Genomic DNA, 16543 nt, shown 5'->3' on the forward strand with positions numbered 1-16543 from the left:
TGGCTATTGTCTGGGACCTCAGCTGGGCTGGTGGCCAGAACACTTACTGGTAGTCTCTCTGCATGGGCAGGTTTTGGCTTCCTCACAGCATGGTGGTTAGATTCCAAGAGTGAGCGTCCCAAGAGGGAACCAGGAGGAAGTACGTGACATTTTTATGATGTAGCCTTGGACAAAGCCAGGTCATAAAAGTAGCACCGCTACTACCACACTCTGTTAGTTGGGGCAGTCACGAAAGTCCACCTTTACTCAAGGGGAGGGAACACAGTCTTCACCATTCAGTGGGAGGAGTATCATGAGTACAGGATGGCTGCTGTATTCCAGCCATCACATCTGTGTCCCAGGCAGGAAGAAGGAAATGGGGGGAATCAAAAGGTTATGCTCCTGGCTGAGTTAGTCTGCTTGAGACCAATTTCCTGAAAGCCTCGCTGGACAACTTCTGCTTTCATCTCATTGGGCCCTCCTAGTTGCAAGGGAAGCTGGGTCAACTGGGAGTCATTTGGTCAAAGTTGGGTTCAAGTCAGCGGCTGTATTTCTTGTGTGTTTATTCTGGGGCCCAGTCTGAAGGTACAGCAGGTACCCGGGGGAGGCTATTCCCAGGGTGATGGCAGGAGAGCAAATAGAAACACCAGAGGGCTCCTAAGATTCACGCTCACAACTGGCGCATCGTTGCTTTTTCCCACATGACTTTGGACAGAGCAAGTGTCATGGCCAGGCCCAGAGGCCAGGGACAGGGATGTGCTCTCCCCTGCGATGAGGCCGTGGCAAGCGTGGGGATGCAGGGAGGGCGAGGAACCGCAGCTCTCCTGTCTTCTATGCTCCCTCCTGCTTCATTTTCTTTTCTTTACTGCACCTTTTACTGTCTAAAATGATCAAATTTATCTGTTTGTTTACTTGTTATGTTGTGTTCTTATTTTCATTCAGTTTCACATACTTTATAATTCCCTTTATGCTTTCTTCTTTGACCCATGGGTTATTTAAAATTATTTAGTGTCCAAATATTTGCGAATTTCCCAAGTTTCCTTCTGCTTCTGATTTCTAATTCCCTTGTGGTTGGAGAATGTGCTTTGTGTGGTTTCAGCCCTTTTAAATTTATTGAGACTTGTTTTATGGCCTGACATGTAGTATATGCTGGAGAATGTTCCGTGTGTACTTGAAAAGGATGTGTGTGTGGGTGTTCCGTAGATGTCACTGAGGTCAGGGTGATGGTAGTGCTCTTCAAACCTTCTGCACCCTGTGATTCTGTGTCGTCTTCCATCCGTCCCCGAGAGTGGGATATTGAAGTCTCCAACTGTGAGTGTTGAGTCCTCCATCTCTCCCTTCAGTTCTGTCTGCTTCGCTTCGTGCATTTCGGGGCTGTTTTTAGGTGCTTGCTTATTGTCTGCCTCTCACTAAACTTGGAGCTGCTTGAGGGCAAAGCGCTTGTCATATCTCGTCCCCAGTGGTTTGTGATGCCTGGGATGCTGTCGGCGCTCAGTAAATGCCTGGTGAATAAATGATGGTGGGGTCAGTTCTTCCAACAACCTTACCATTTCTTCAATCAAAAATATTTCCTGAGCACCTCCTGGGGTGGGTACGGGGGACTTATGGGGGAATGACAAGCGGGAGGGCCCTGCCCTCCAGGAACTGACAGTCCAGGAGGGAAGTGGGCATGAAGGAAACAATATTAATACAGTGGCGGGGGGCACCCAAAGGCTGCGGGGGCTCAGGGGAGGTACCCACCCCAGGCGTCTGGGGGTCCAAGAAGGATTCCCAGAGGAAACATGTCTAAGCTGAGACTTGAAGGATGGGGATGAGTTAGCTGGGTGGGGAGCAGGGAGGAAGGCTTGCACCTGGCAAAGGGATCAGCATGTACAAAGGCCCAGAGGCCAGCTGGAGAATGGTGTGATTGGGAACGGAAAGAAGTTCAGCCTGGCTGGAGCATTGTGAGTAAGAGAGCGGTGAGCACCGAGGCCAGCACAGCCGGGGCAGAGCCCGGAGAGCCCGCGAGGCATGCTTGGGGTTTGGGTTTGATCCACTGAAGGTCCGTGGGAGGCCGTTGGGTGATTCTAGCAAGAGTGAGGGTGGGCTGCGGTGCTGCAGGCAGATTTGAGGACTGTGTGCCTGGGACTGATGGGCCGTCGAGTGCGGGAGGGGGAGGGCAGGCTCCAGGCTGACCCCAGGTTTCTGGCTTGCTGACTTGCTGACTCGCTAAGACAGCAAGTGCTGGAGGGGGTCAGGCTAGGCTTGGGGGCAGATGATGGGTTAAGTCGGGGAAGGGGGGCTCGGGGAAGGACATGCTAGTGGTCAGCTGGGTGCGGGATGTGCACCAGAAGCGGTCAAGTGTAGAGAAGTTAACTGAAGCTCCAGGAGAGGCTTGAATTTCCCCGAGGGAGGGTGCAGTGTCAGGAGAGGGCTCTCAGGGACCCTGGGAGGAAGGAGGTGCCCGACTGGCAGGCGAAAGGACTTTGGGAGGGGTATTAGGCGGACACAGTACAGAAGGGCAGGGAGAGGCTCACGGATCCTCCCTGTGCCCCTCCCGCTGACAGCACCGCCCGCTCTTGTCAGCGGTGGTGACTGCTGGAAAGGGTGTCAGGGGCATAAGGAGCACCCCAGGACACAGCCCGACTTCTCAGACTGCTCGGAGAAAGAGGAGACTCATTCAGAAGCCCTCCCTTATCAGCACGTAGGAGTTTAATTTGGCTGCGCCCTCGGTGCTGACATGACTGGGGCAAACACAGGGTCTAGAGGGACTTTTCGGCGACTTTCTGAGTTTATTTACCTAAATTGGTGTGCTGTCAGTTTGGCCCCCCTAGTCCCCTCTTTCCTCACCCAGCCATAGAGCATTTGTTGAGCGCCTATGTGTACTTAGCAATTTACATACATTAGCTCATTTAGCTGCACATAGTTTGTGCTCAGTAAATATTTCTCACGTGGTTGGATGGGTCCAGAACTGAGTCCCAGAGAAAGTGAGTGACTTACCCAAAGTCCCACAGCCAGTGAGAAGTGGAACCAGGGCTGTTTGACTCCAGAACCCTGAGAAGGGGGAGGAGACAAATAAATGTGGAACAGTCCAGTGAGGTGGCAAGGAGCCCGAGGAGGGAGGAGCCAGTGTGAGCAGGAGGAATGAAGTCAAGGAAGGCTTCCTGGAAGAGGAGGTGTTAAGATGGACATGGATGGACAGGAAGTAGAAACAGGCCTTTTGGCAGGTAGGAGCCACAGAAACAAGTGCACAGAGGGGAGGGCTTGGGGAGTGTAGGGTGTACAGGAAGAGTCTGGAGAGCTGGTCTTCAGGCAGAGCCTGAATGCCAGGATGCATAGTGTTTCAAAAAGGAGACAGGAATTTGGGAGCCCTGAGGACTCGAGCAGGGCAGATGTAGTGAGGGAGTTGTAGGGAAGGTTGGTCTGGTGGGTTTGGTGGGAGGGGGCGATGCTGGGGGACCACAAGTTTAACCCAGGCTAAGCCCCCAGACGGCCTCATGCTGGGGAAGTTGATGTATAGCCAGGAAGATTATCTGGTTTTCAGGGGCAGGAACGAGGCTGTCTCTTACTTATTTTTGCAGCCCCTGCCCACTAAGAAATACTCTTTAATCAAGTTGGTGGGGGTTGGGGGGTTCTGTTTCTCAGTCTTTGCTGGACTATTCCAGGGCAAAGAGAGCGCATTGATCTTTGCGAGAAGCAGATTTTAGTTGCGTGTGAGAAAATGTGCTCGCTTTCCCCCTGAAGTGCCAGGGGGGTTGGTGAGCTCCCCATTTTGGGAGGTATGAATGCGGTAGCTGTTGGGGGCATCTCAGTAGATGAGTTTCCTGTGCTAGGCGTGTGGCTCTTCCCTTTGTATTTTCATTCAGTTCAGGAAAAGAAATTGCTGTGTGACCTTGGAAAATCTCTTTCTCCTTGATGCCTCACCCTGAGATGGCTGATGGGACTCAGACATTTTTAGCCATGGAAGCTTGTTTTCAAGGAATTTCACTCAGAATGCCACTATGAAGAGTGGATGAAAGTGGAGGCACTTTTGTTCAGAGGCAGGTGGAAGCCAAAGTCGGCTCTGACTCCACCTTCCTTGACCCTGGGTCTCCACGGAGTACAGTGTGAGAAAGACTCATCTACGTCAGTGGTTCTCAAAGTGTGGTCCCCGAACCAGCAGCATCAGCATCACCTGGGAACTTGTGGGAAATGCATAGTCTTAGATCCCACCTCAGATCCGCTAAGTCAGAAACTCTGGGGGTGGGAGCTGGCCATCTGTGTTTTCAGAACCCTCCAGGCAATACTAACATTTGAGACACACAGATAGGTGATCCTGTAAGTTCCCTCAGCACAGGCCCGGCAGCTTTAAAAAATATGGTTGCTTGGGTTCCACCCTTGGAGATTTGTGTTTAATTGGTCTGGAGTGCAGCATAGTCCTCGGAGTGGAAACGCTCCCCAGGTGATTGCAATTTGCACCTGAAACTGAGAACCTAGCGGGAAAGTAGCAAACATTCAGCACAGTTGCGAACAAAGCCGGGTCAATCCGAGGGTGAAACAAAAATGAGTAGACACAATCTGCTCTCTGCTTAATTGGAGGGAAGATAATAGAAACATGCAGAGCAGGTAAATGGCCTGACAATGCAAAATCTTGTAAAGCCATTACTTTTTAGGCTGGGATACATGTTACACCGCCCCAGGTATGCAGTAGGTGCCTGGGGAATAGTTGAGGCCACGGGATAAACACGGCACATTTATTAAGAGCCTCCGCTTTGCTCTAGATGTGAAATTTTAAATAAATTAAATTGGATATATTTTGGAGAATAATGTAAAATATGCATTCATTTTTAAGCTAAAATATGAGACTTCAGAGACATTCTGAGATCGGGGTGGCTTCCTTCAGGCTGTGACCCTGGATTTCTGGAGGCCCTAGGACACTTGAGAGTCCCTTAGACTGATTGCTGAAGTAACCCAGGAAGGCCTCATGATGGAGGTGGTGTTTGAAAGCAGCTTTGTATAACCGAAACTAACACAGTACTGTGAAGCAGTTATACTCCAATAAAGGTCTATTAAAGAAAGAAAGAAAGATGAGCAAGATATGGATCAGATGCTGGAGGCACAGAACAAACACACAGAGGCTGGGAAAGAGGATTCTTATAAAGCAGCAGTTCTCAAAGTGTGGCCCCAGGACCAGCAGCAGCAGCAACATTAGGGAACGTGGAAGAAATGTTAAATTATCCAACCCCACGCCCGACCTGCTGAATGGAAACTCTGGGGCTGGGGCCCAGCAAGCTGGGTTTGAATAAGCTGGGCAGGAGATCTGGATGCACACTCTGCTTGGAGCCCCACTGGTGTAAAGGAATGAGCGTCAGCTGCAGAGACCAGTGCAGCCAGCTTCTGAAGGGCTGTCAGCGACCGGCCAAGCAGACTAACTTGGCTGTGAGGGCAGGAGAGGCCGCAAGGGGTTTGGAGGAGCGTGAAAGCAGTGGGGAGCACTTGTGTGTCCTCACTCCCCCCAGGGGCCTCAGAGAACTGTTTTGCTTTTTTTTAAAATGTCTTGTAACTTACCTACAGGTAAGTGCACAAATCTCAAGGGTGGGGCTCAAATTTTTAATACGTGCCTGTGTGCGCACTTGTAACCACCACCCAGGTGGACCATCCTCATCATCCCAGAAGGTACCTTGTGCCCCGCCCTAGCCGACGTCATCCCCCCAGAGGGTACCAAGATTTTACTTTCCATCCCATTCGGTTGGTTTAGCCTGTTCCTGAACCTCATCTGAATGGAATCATGAATTGTGTATTCCTTTTGTCTCTGGCTTTTTTAGCTCAACGTAATGTGAGATACATCCCAGTTTTCCGTGTATCAGTGTTCTTTCGTATGGATCTCCCACAGTTGGTCTATCTATCCTCCTGTTAAAGATCGTTTGGGTTATTTCCAGTTGAGGCTATTACGAAGGTGCTATGAATGTTCTAGGGAACTCATTTCTCCTCAGTATTTACCTAGGAGTAGAATTGTCGGGTCATAGGATGAGCATAGATTTGGCTTAGAAGCTGCCAAATAGGTTTACAGCGTGGTTGAAGCAATATATGCCCTGACTCCCGATGTGTAGGACTAGCGCCTTCTTCACGCGCTGGCCGGCACACCCACGCTATCAGTCCTCTTACTCATGGCCATTCTGCTGATCATGTAGTGGTTTCTCATGCGATTTCAATTTGCATTTCCCTGATGATTAATGAAATTGAGTATCTTTCCTCTGTTTACTAGCCATTTGGAAATCCTCTTTTGAAAAATGTCCTAGGCTTATTTTTTAATTGGGTTGTCTGTCTTTTTCTTTTTGATTTGTAGGAGTTATTTAAGTATCCTGGACACAAGTCCTTTTCAGATATGTGTACTGTGAATAGTCTCCCAATCTGTGGCTTCCCTGTTCAATTTTTTCAACAGCTTAATTCAGATATAAATCTCATAACCATACAATTCATCTGTTTAAAGCATAAAATTCAATGCTTTTTAATATATTCAGAGTTATAGAGTCATCGCCACAGTCAATTTTAGCACATTCTCATCACCCCAAAGAAACTCCATACCCCTGAGTTATCACCCCCCTCAGCCCCAGGCACCCACCAGTCCAGTTCTGTCTCTATAGATTTGCCTATTCTGGACATCTTATATAGGCGGAATCATACAATTTTTGGTCTTTTGACACTGGCTTCTGTCATCTACCGTAATGTTTTCAAGGTTCATCCATGTTGTAGTGTGTGTCATTGACTCATTCTTTTACATGGCTAAGTAAAATTTCATTGAGTGGATATACCATATTTTTGTTTATCTATTCGTCAGTTGATGGACATTTGGGTTCTTTCCACTTTTTGACTGTTATGAAAATGCTGCTGAGAACATCCATGTACAAACTCCCGCATGAACACGTTTTCCATTCTCTTGGGTATATACTTCGGAGTGTATGCTGGATCATATGGTAACCTTTCTTTAACCCTTTGAGGAACTGCCAGACTGTTTTCCAAAGTTAGCTGCACCATTTTACATTCCCACCATTGTAGTATGATGGTTCCAATTTCTCCACTTCCTTGCAGCACTTGTTGTTATGTGTCTTTTTAATTATAACCATCCTGGTGGGTGCAAAATGGTATCTCACTGTGGCTTTGATTTTGCATTTCCCTGACGACTAATGATGTTAGGCATCCTTTCATGTGCTTCTTGGTCATTTGTATATATTGTTCGGAGAAATGTCTTTTCAAATCCTTTGCCCATCTTTCAGTAGGTTGTCTTTTTATTGTAATTCTGTATACAAGTCCCTTATCAGATACATGATTTGCAAATATATCCTCCTATTCTGTAGGTTGTCTTTTCACTCTCTTGATAGTATCCTTTGAAGCATAAAAGTTTTAAATTTTGATGAACTCTAATCTATTTTTTCTTTCATTGCTTGTGCTTTTGGTGTCATAGGTAAGAAAGTTTTGCCTAGCCCCAAATCACAAAGATTTACTCTCATTTTTTTAAGAGTTTTATAGTATTAGCTCTTTTTTAAAAATATTTTTTGATGTGGACCATTTTTAAAGTCTTTATTGAATTTGTTACAATACTGCTTGTTTTATGTTTTTTGGGTTTTTGGCCACAAGGCATGTGGGATCTTAGCTCCCCGACCAGGGATCGAACTCACACCCCCTGTACTGGAAGGCGAAGTCTTAACAGCTGGACCTCCAGGGAAGTCCCGTATAGTATTAGCTCTTACCTTTAATCTTTGATTTTGAGTTAATTTTTGTGTATGATCTAAAGAAGGAATCCAAATTCATTCTTTTGCATATGGATATTCAAATATCTCAGCACCATTTGTTGAAAAGATTATTTTTCCACTGAATTTTCTTGGCACCCTTGTCAAAAATCAATTGACCATAAATCTGAGGGTTTACTTCTGGAGTCTCAATTTCTATTCCATTAATATAAATGTCTGTCCTTCCATCATTACTACACAGTCTTGATTCTTGTAGCCACATAGGAAGTTTTGAAATCAGGAAGTGTGAGTCTTCCAACTTTGTTCTTTTTTTAAGGTTGTTTGGGCTATTGCATCTCCATATGAATTTTAGGGTCAGCTTGTCAATTTCTGTAAAAAAGGCAACTTGGGTCTTGATGGGGTTGATGTGAATCTGTCTTTCAACTCGGGGAGTGCTGACCTGTTAACAATATTAAGTTGTGAACATGCGACATCTTTCCATTTACTTAGGTCTTCTTTAGTTTCTTTCAATGATGTTTTGTTGTTTTCAGAGTACATGTTCTATGCCTCTTTTGTTAAATTTATTCCTAAGCATTTTATTCTTTCTCATCTTATTTACTTTTAAAATTATTCTTAGCCTTTTATTTTAAAATAATTCAAGGGACTTCCCTGGCGGTCCAGTGATTAAGGTTCTGTGTCTTTCCACTGCAGGGGGCAAAGGTTCAATCCCTGGTTGGGGAACTAAGATCCCGCATGCCTCGTGGTATGGCAAAAAATAAAATGAAAGGCAAAGTAAAATTTATAGAAAAGTAACAAGATTAGGAGTAGTACACAGAACAACCAAATTCCATTTTTCCATATTCATCTTCTAACGTGAAGTCCAATTTAATAGTTTTTTTCTGTATGGTTAGTACTTTTTGTATACAGTTTAAAAAGTCTTTGCGTGCCCCACAGAAACATTTTCAGGGTTCCAAAGTATCCTCCGGTGATTGGCCAGTCCAAATGAAGTCATGCGCCCTGGACAGCTCACGGCCTCTGCCAGGGCGCAGTTATGACCTAGGTGGGTCAAGGTTGATGCTTGTGTACGTTTGGACTCATGGGATTCCAGTGAGTCCACTTGACTTCCGGCAGCACCATCAGTGGTTTGACCACTTGTAAGGAGCGGGACATTCTGGCCACCCACTAACTGTTCAGCCCAGAGAATGGAGATGCCATGTCACCCAGAAAATGCAATGAGTGGTCTGGAGAAGGGGAAAGGAGCCAGGGGACCAGGCCCCTGAATGTGAGGTCCCTGCATCCAGTGCAGGCAAGTCCAGAGCAGGGTCCTGGGAACCCCGTGAACTCCCAGGAGACTCGTCTGGGCTCCAGAGGCATAGGCCGTCCTTGCCTCTCTGCCAGGCTGCCCCAGGGTCTCTGAGGTTGGGCAGAGCCCTGGCCAGGATTCTGGAGATCTGGGCTCCAGTCTCCCTCCTTGACCTGAGCAAGTCACTCACCTGTCTGGGCCAGTCATAAAAGGAGGAATTGTCGTGGAGCAGCTGGAAGAGCTAGGGTTCTGGAGTCAGGCTGACTTGGGCTCAAATCTCGCCATCTGGTGGCCTTGGGAGAGTTACTTAATCCTTCTGGGCCTAATTCCCTTATTGGTAAAATAGAAATAATAATAATGCAAGCGTTCAGTAACCATCAGCATTGCTGTTTGTTGAGCACCTGCCCTGGGCTGGGTGCTCGGGGCAGAGAGATAAGTACCACTCAGTCTAGGGGAGAAGCAAGGCCCAGAAACGAATCTTCCTAAAACATGACAGAAGGAGGGCTGCACAAACCCTGTGCAGAAGGTACGTGAGTCCCCATTTAGCAGAGGGGGAGATTGAGGTCCATGGTGATGAAGTGACTTGCCCCAGGTCACATGGAGGCAACCGTCTAGATAGACAAGGACTCGTCCTCGTTCTCTAGAGCACGCGAAGGTTGGGGCAGGAACTCCACACGGCGCAGGTGAGGTGCGTATGTGAGAGGGTAGACCTAGTCAGGAAGGCCTCCGGTGCCCCAGGGGGTTGGGCTGGACCCTGCAGGCATGGGGGCCAGTCACTTCGTACTCCTTACCGACTCTGGTCCGTGCACTCTCTCCCATGCTGACACCATTGGGTCCTGGCCTCTCCCCTGTTCTGGACGACTGGAACGGCCTTCTCACTGGTCTCCCACTCCAGCCATCTCCAGTTTGTTCTCCCAACAAAGTGAACTTTTAAAGACAGATAACCTGGTCACTTTGCTCCCCTGCTTAGCACCTTCAGTGATTCCCCACCACCCCAGGATGAAACCCAAGTCCCTCAAGAAGCCTGCTGCAGGGCCCTGTGGGGTCAGTCCTGTCTGACCCTCCAGCGTCATCATGCTCCAATCCTGCATGCAGTGTGCGTGCACACACGCACGGCACGCAAACCACACCCAACTCGGTTCCTCCTCCACCTCAGGGCCTTTGCATGTGCTGTCCCCACACCTGGAACACTCCCCCTCTAGTCTCAGTGTGGGCGTTGCGTCCCTGGAGCTAAGCCGGGTCTCCTTCCCGCGGTCTGCACAGCCCCTGTGCTTTTCCCGTCACAGCAGTTACACCCCTGTGTTGACGTCATCGTTTTGCTCACTGCTTTCCCCCTAGATTGCAAACTCTGACGACAGAACAGCAGTCTCTCCTGTTCTCATTGTCCCCTCAGGGCTTGGGGCAGAGCAGGCGCTCAGGACATTTGTTGAGTGATAAGGAGATGAGGACCACGGATCTTCTACCCGCTTCCTCCCTCTGTGGTGGCTGCCAAGCCCCCAGGTGCGGTGATGGCAGAAACCGTTCAGGGAGCAATGGATGGGGCGGCGGGCCCTCGCGCTTCCAGCCGATGCGAGTTTGCAGAACGGATGTCTGTGCGATTCCGATTGTGCTCCAGTTCAAGGAATGAGTCATGCTGTCGGTGGCCGTCCTGCCCATTGGGACTGAGTCAACTGAGTGAGAATTAATTACAGATGAGAAGCCAGCTTGCAAAGCCATTAATATTTAAGCTCCCTGGAGTGTGATGCAAATGCAGCCATCAGCCTTGTCTTTGCTTGTCCTTCGTGTTCCCACTCCCTCTCCCTCTCCACCCCCTTCTGTGTGCTGTGGTCTGCGTATCAGGGTGACCCTATTCGGGTCTTGGCTCCCCCGTGACTCACTCTCCTTTTCTGGTAAATAAGGGCGCTGCAGTGCATCCATCAGCAAGTATTATAAAACACCTCTGTGTCGCATGCTTTGCTGGATTTCAGAAGCTTGGGAGGAAACCAGCAGATGTGGCCCTGCTCTGAAGACGTCATATCTAAAATTGAACCATTGCTGCCGCAGGAATAGCGCTTTATAGTTTACAAAGCAGTTTCAAACATCAGGATGAGCCTCTCAGGAGCCTCACTTTGTATATACTTGGTGGTACTGTTATCCCCATTTTCCAGGTGAGGAAACTGAGGCTCAGATAGGTTGACAGCTTGCCCGTGATCACTTCTGGGGTAGCTGGGCTGGAACCTGACACTGAGCCGATAAGGGGGTGTGTTAAAGTCCTCTGTCCACCAGCTGCGAGGCAGGAGGGGTTATCAGCCTCATCAAGCACGTTTTCTCTCTTTCTGTGGGATGCCACGGCTGAGAAGACCCTGCAGGGCTGGAGACTGGGTCCTAGTGAACACAGACACTCCGAAGGGAGGAGTGGGTGGGCCCTCCCCTCCCGTGGTCCCTCCCGTGGTCCCTCCCATGCCAGGTCAAGGTCAACAGAGAAACCTCCCCTCCAGGTTCAGGATGACCTCAAGTGTCCCAGAGCCAGCTGTGGGCAGAAATAAGAATTCAGTAGCACCACCTGCTGGCTGCCGTCCCCACCTAGCTGCCCTCTCACTGTCATTCATACTTTCTCCATCCTCCTAAACTTGCTTTCAGGAAAGGCTCTGGTAGCTCATGTACAATGCGATTCGGTTTCTAATTATGGCTCAAGCGTGTGGCCTCCACTTAAGGACACACATTCTCTCCACCCAGTTTCCAACCTGAGTGATGGGGCTGGTGAGGGCTGGCCTCAGGCAGGACCAACTCATCCCCCCTCCTTGGGACTGCAAGCCAGGGTGGCCGCCCTCCCCGTGTCCCCACTGCCATTCCCGGACGCAGGACGGGGTGAGGTGTTGAGGAAGTGGGGACCTTTGCAACCTCCGCATCTGCGGCCCTTCCTGGAGCACAGTGGCCTCTTTACAGATGTTCCGGGGCAGCCAGAGAGTCTCCCCCTCCCGTTCTCTGTCTCGCTCTCTCCATCAGCACCCCTCCCTCTGCTCTCTTGGCTCTCTTCGTTCCCTCTCCTCCTTTGCGTCCATCTGCCCCATCCACCTCCCTGCCTCTCAGGCACTTTCCCTTTTCAGATCTCTATGTAAAGAAACTTTTCTAACAGTATAAACTGTTCAGCAATGGGACTAACTGGCTTGCCCGTAATGAGTTCCCTAGCAGGGAGGCAGTTGAATGAGGCAGGGTGGTCGTCCTTCCTGAATGTTGACAAGGTGACTTCACCTTCTGGGTTTGGGCTGGACCATGGCTGCTGATGCTGAGATTCACCTGATGTGCATTGCTTCAGGATTCAAGGTGGTTTCAGGATAGTCCATGTATTTAAAACCGTAGTGCTGGGCCTCATGTAAGAACATGTGTATTTGAAGATCAGACATTTTTGTTGTGAGAAAGAAGTCGTACATTCTTTATAATCTTAATGTTTATTAAATTTGCTTTAATTTTTAAAAAATATTTATTTGGTTGCACTGGGTCTTAGTTGTGGCAGGCAGGCTCCTTAACTGCAGCTCTTAGGCTCCTTAGTTGCGGCTCACCAGCTCCTTAGTTGTAACATGTGACATCCTGAGTTGTGGTAGGCGGGCTTCTTAGTTGCAGCTCGCAGCCTCCTTAGTTGCAGCACATGGGCTCCTTAGTTGTGGCATGCAAAGTCTTAATTGCGGCATGCATGTGGGATCTAGTTCCCTGACCAGGGATCGAACCCAGGCCCCCTGCATTGGGAACGCAGAGTCTTATCCACTGCGCCACCAGGGAACTCCCTAAATTTACTTTAATTGTTAAAGTACGTAATCACGATACAGAAATTTTAGAAAACAGAGGCAAGAAGGGAAAATAATTATTCCTAATTCCATACCCCTGACACTGTAACTGTTTACATTTCATTCCCTTTCAGCTTTTTCCTTCATTCATTTTTTACACAGCTGTGTTAGGGTGGGAAGACAGCTTTGTACCCCTTCCTGATTTCTTAGCACTACGCGTGAATGTTTTTACATAGTCATCAGCTTCACCATTTTTACACCAGGGAGCATATGCCTATAGTTTCTTTAGACTTTGTTTTGAAAGAACAGCCCATGAACCTCTTCAAAGATGGATAATTGTAAAGCAAGAGCTGTATATTTCTTCAGAGAAGGAATTACCCAACTTCTTACCCATCTTGTAAAAGAAGAGTGTGCCCCCAAGTTCCCACAAGGAAGGGGAGGATGGAGCACGCTTTAAACCTGCTCCATACTGGGAGCTGTGGGGGGCTCCTTGGGCATCAGTTACCTGTGATCACCAGGTGCGTGTTGTCACCCCCATTTCACAGGGTCTGAGACACTGGTGTGAGGTCCCGTGCCGTCAGTATGTACCCAGGGCTCCAAAGCCACGGAGGAGCTGCCTGGGGGACTGTGCTCAGTCCAGTCGACTCATGAGTAACAGGCCTCTCGGGGTTTCAGGATTTCCATGGAGCTGTCATGGGGGCCTTGGATGAGATGGACCAAGAGGGCAAGGACACGTTGGCCAGGGAGGAGCTGCGACATGGCCTGAGTGAGCTCCCACCCATCCGCGACCTTCACCAGGGGATCCTGGAGGAGCTGGAGGAGAGGCTGTCACACTGGTGAGTGGCCCCGGACCCCCATCCCCACCTCATTGCCATGGGGAATGCAGGAGGTGGGGTAAAAACCCCACCATGTGAAATGGTGTCTCCATTTGACTGGTGGGGAAGCTGAGACACAGAGGGGTAGGTCGTTCACCCAAAGTAAAACAACCGTGGGAGAGTCGACCTGGGATCCCCACCGGGGATGCAATGCCAGCCTTCACCGTCCAACACCGTGTGGTCACAAGGCTGAGTTCTTGCTGTCCTGTCCGCCCCCTCCTTGGCTGCAGGGAGAGCCAGCAGAAGGTGGCTGATGTCTTCCTGGGCCGGGAGCAGGAGTTTGAGCACCATGCCGCTCACATCCAGCAGTTTGATAGGTACCTGAGTCTGCTGGGTGAGAACTGCCTCCATGCCCCCCGGCTAGCAGCTGCCGTCCGAGAATTTGAGGTGGGTCATCGGTAGTCCAAGAACCCGCTCTAAGGATGTGGGGGTGGGCATGGAAGGGCTTAATGCAAATCAGTGGGGCTTCCTAGTGGGGCAGACAGGCAGACCTGGGGGTAGGGAGGAGAGGGTGACCCAGCAGGAGGGAAAACCCAGAACATCCCCTATTGGGCCATCGATGACAACTTCATGAGCACCAGCCGTGGGGAGAGTTTTAGTAGCTGTTTCTCTGTCCAGGAGAGAAGCACAAAGCAAGCTGGGGCCCTAAGCCACTGGAGTGACCAACAAATGACCACCAACTGGGGATCCAGTTACTGGGCAGCAACATCAGGGACTTTTTTCTACCACTAACATTAGATGCAAAGCAGGGTCTGGGAGCGACGTATAACTGAATGTAGCACAGTCTGTGAGCCTGAAAGAATGAACTGTCAGGGTGGGGCGGTGCTAATCTGGGAGGATACCTTGGAGGAAGGGAACCTGGTTTTGGAGATGCTCAGCCTGGCCAGGAGAAGGCATGGAGGGAACATGTGTGGATGGGCTCATGTGGGATGCCATAAGCCCGGAGACCTCAGGCAGGGGTCTCTGATGGAGTTTTGTTTTCCTGTCTCTTGGGAGCAGCAGAGTCAGCAAGGAGGTGGCCAGAACGTGAAGCACCGGCTGCTGAGGGTGGTTCAGCGCCTGTTCCAGTACCAAGTGCTCCTCACAGGTGGGCCCCACAGGAGGTCAAGGTGCACCGAGCTGGTGTGGGGAGGGGAAGCATCTGCAGAGGGGTTGGGGAGGCCTGGCAAGGTATGCGATGAGACCTCCCCTCCCACTGTAGCAGGAAGGGGTGGGAGGGGGGATGCCGTCACCCGCTGCGTAGGTGCCAGGCCCAGCCACCACCTTCCCTCCGGCTGAGCTTTGGACCCCCTGCTGCCACGTGGAAACTTGCCTGAGTGGCCACTTGCTACGTCTCCCTTAAGCCTCTCCTGTCCTAACACACAGGAACTCACACCTTCCCCTGGGCTGCATTTCCTCCCTGGCTCAGTGGGTCTCATTTCCCTAAAGCTGTCTTATCACCAAAGCCCTCTTGAATCAGCGGATGTTTTCCCCCTTGGACCTGCTGGCCCTCTCTGTGGCTTTGCCGCTGACCACTTCCTGCTTCTCGAAGCCCTTTCCTCCCGGGGCTTCTGTGGTATACTCTCTCCCTGCCTCCCTCTGACCCCTCTGACCGCTCCCTCTCCATCTCTGCTGGCCACTCTCCATGGCCCCGTAAATGTTAGTGATTCTTGGGGCTCTGCCCCAGGTCCTCATTTCTTCCTTCTGTACAAACTTCCCCCAGGAATGTCATCCCCTCCCCTACCTCTGCCTGCCAGAAACACCCTTACCTCTGTCCTGAGCAACTGCCTTCTAAATGGACAGAGACCCCTGGCTCAGGAGCTGGTGCTCTGGTGGGGAAGATGGAACTATACACATAGAGATAGGCATGTAACTCCAGGGACCAACCAGGCTGTAAGAAAAGACATTAGGGCCAGGAGATGGAGGATTTATTCATCTATTTCAACCAGTATTTATTAATCACCTACTATGTACCAGGCTCTGTGCTAGATGCTGGAAAGGTAGAAGTGAATTAAACAGTCAAACTCTGTGACTCTATGGAGCTTATACTCGAACAAACAAATAAGGAAATAAAAGTATAATATGTCCATGATAAGAGCTTTACAGAAAAATAAAGCAGATTAAGGACATTCAGGGGAACAGGGATGCTGTATTAGATCCATCCCTCAGGGAAGACTTGTCTGAGGAGGTAACATTGAACAGAGATATCAGTGAAGTGAGGACATGAGCGATATGAAGATCTGGAAGAAGAGAGCACCAGGTGGAGGAAATAGTAAGTGCAAAGGCCCTGGGGTCTGAGCAAGCTTGGCATGTTCAAGAAGTAGCAAGAATGCCTACATTGCCCCACTAAACGAGAGGCATGGAGAGGTAGCTGGAGCAAGACCAGCCCGTGTTGAACCTTACAGGTGTTAATGTGTTAAGGGTCTGACACATCCCACTCTACCATGTTGGTGGTCACATCTGTTTCCCGCAGCCGACTGTGTGCTTCTTTGGCATAGCACAGTGCCAGGCACACAGCAGGTGCTGAATAAATATTTGTGGAATGAGTGAATGAATGACTAGCGGTGGTGGGCGTGATGCTGGTAGTGATTCTGGGGGCCCAGTTTTATGCCAGTGTGTTCTTGTGATGGGCTAACAGAAGAGAGGGTGGGCACCTCATTCTTCTGGAAGTCTCATTCCGTCTCTGGAGACAGAGGGGCTCCTGTTGTGGACACGAGGGGCTGGCCTCACCAGGGCAAACTGACTCCTGGCTCTTGTTCTGTCTGCAGACTATTTAAATAACCTTTGCCCGGACTCGGCTGAGTACGATAACACGCAGGGTAAGTCCGGTGTGAACCCAGAGGAAGGGGATACATTCCTGTTTTGGTCCCTTTCCCCAAATCTGGACTCTACACCAGATCCCAGGCACACAACACAGCCCCCTCCCACCAGCTGGGTATGCGGGGGACGTGAGGCCTCCGG

At 49.9% G+C, this 16543-nt stretch overlaps 1 protein-coding gene across 2 annotated transcripts in view; it reads left to right on the plus strand.

Moving 5' to 3' along the window:
* The window catches only part of FGD5 (FYVE, RhoGEF and PH domain containing 5), a 115808-nt gene that overhangs the window by 70226 nt on the left and 29039 nt on the right, over nucleotides 1–16543 (plus strand). Inside the window, exons 6-9 of one of the 2 annotated variants that reach the window (XM_082637131.1) lie at nucleotides 13404–13564; nucleotides 13834–13990; nucleotides 14603–14690; nucleotides 16351–16401. In XM_082637131.1, the coding sequence (XP_082493257.1) occupies nucleotides 13404–13564; nucleotides 13834–13990; nucleotides 14603–14690; nucleotides 16351–16401 (457 nt within the window). The remainder of the gene's footprint in view (nucleotides 1–13403; nucleotides 13565–13833; nucleotides 13991–14602; nucleotides 14691–16350; nucleotides 16402–16543) is intronic. The other variant, XM_082637132.1, reaches the window with a different exon arrangement.

The sequence above is a fragment of the Mesoplodon mirus genome (genome assembly GCF_964341445.2).
Source record: "Mesoplodon mirus genome assembly, chromosome: 12".
Lineage (NCBI taxonomy): Eukaryota > Metazoa > Chordata > Mammalia > Artiodactyla > Ziphiidae > Mesoplodon > Mesoplodon mirus.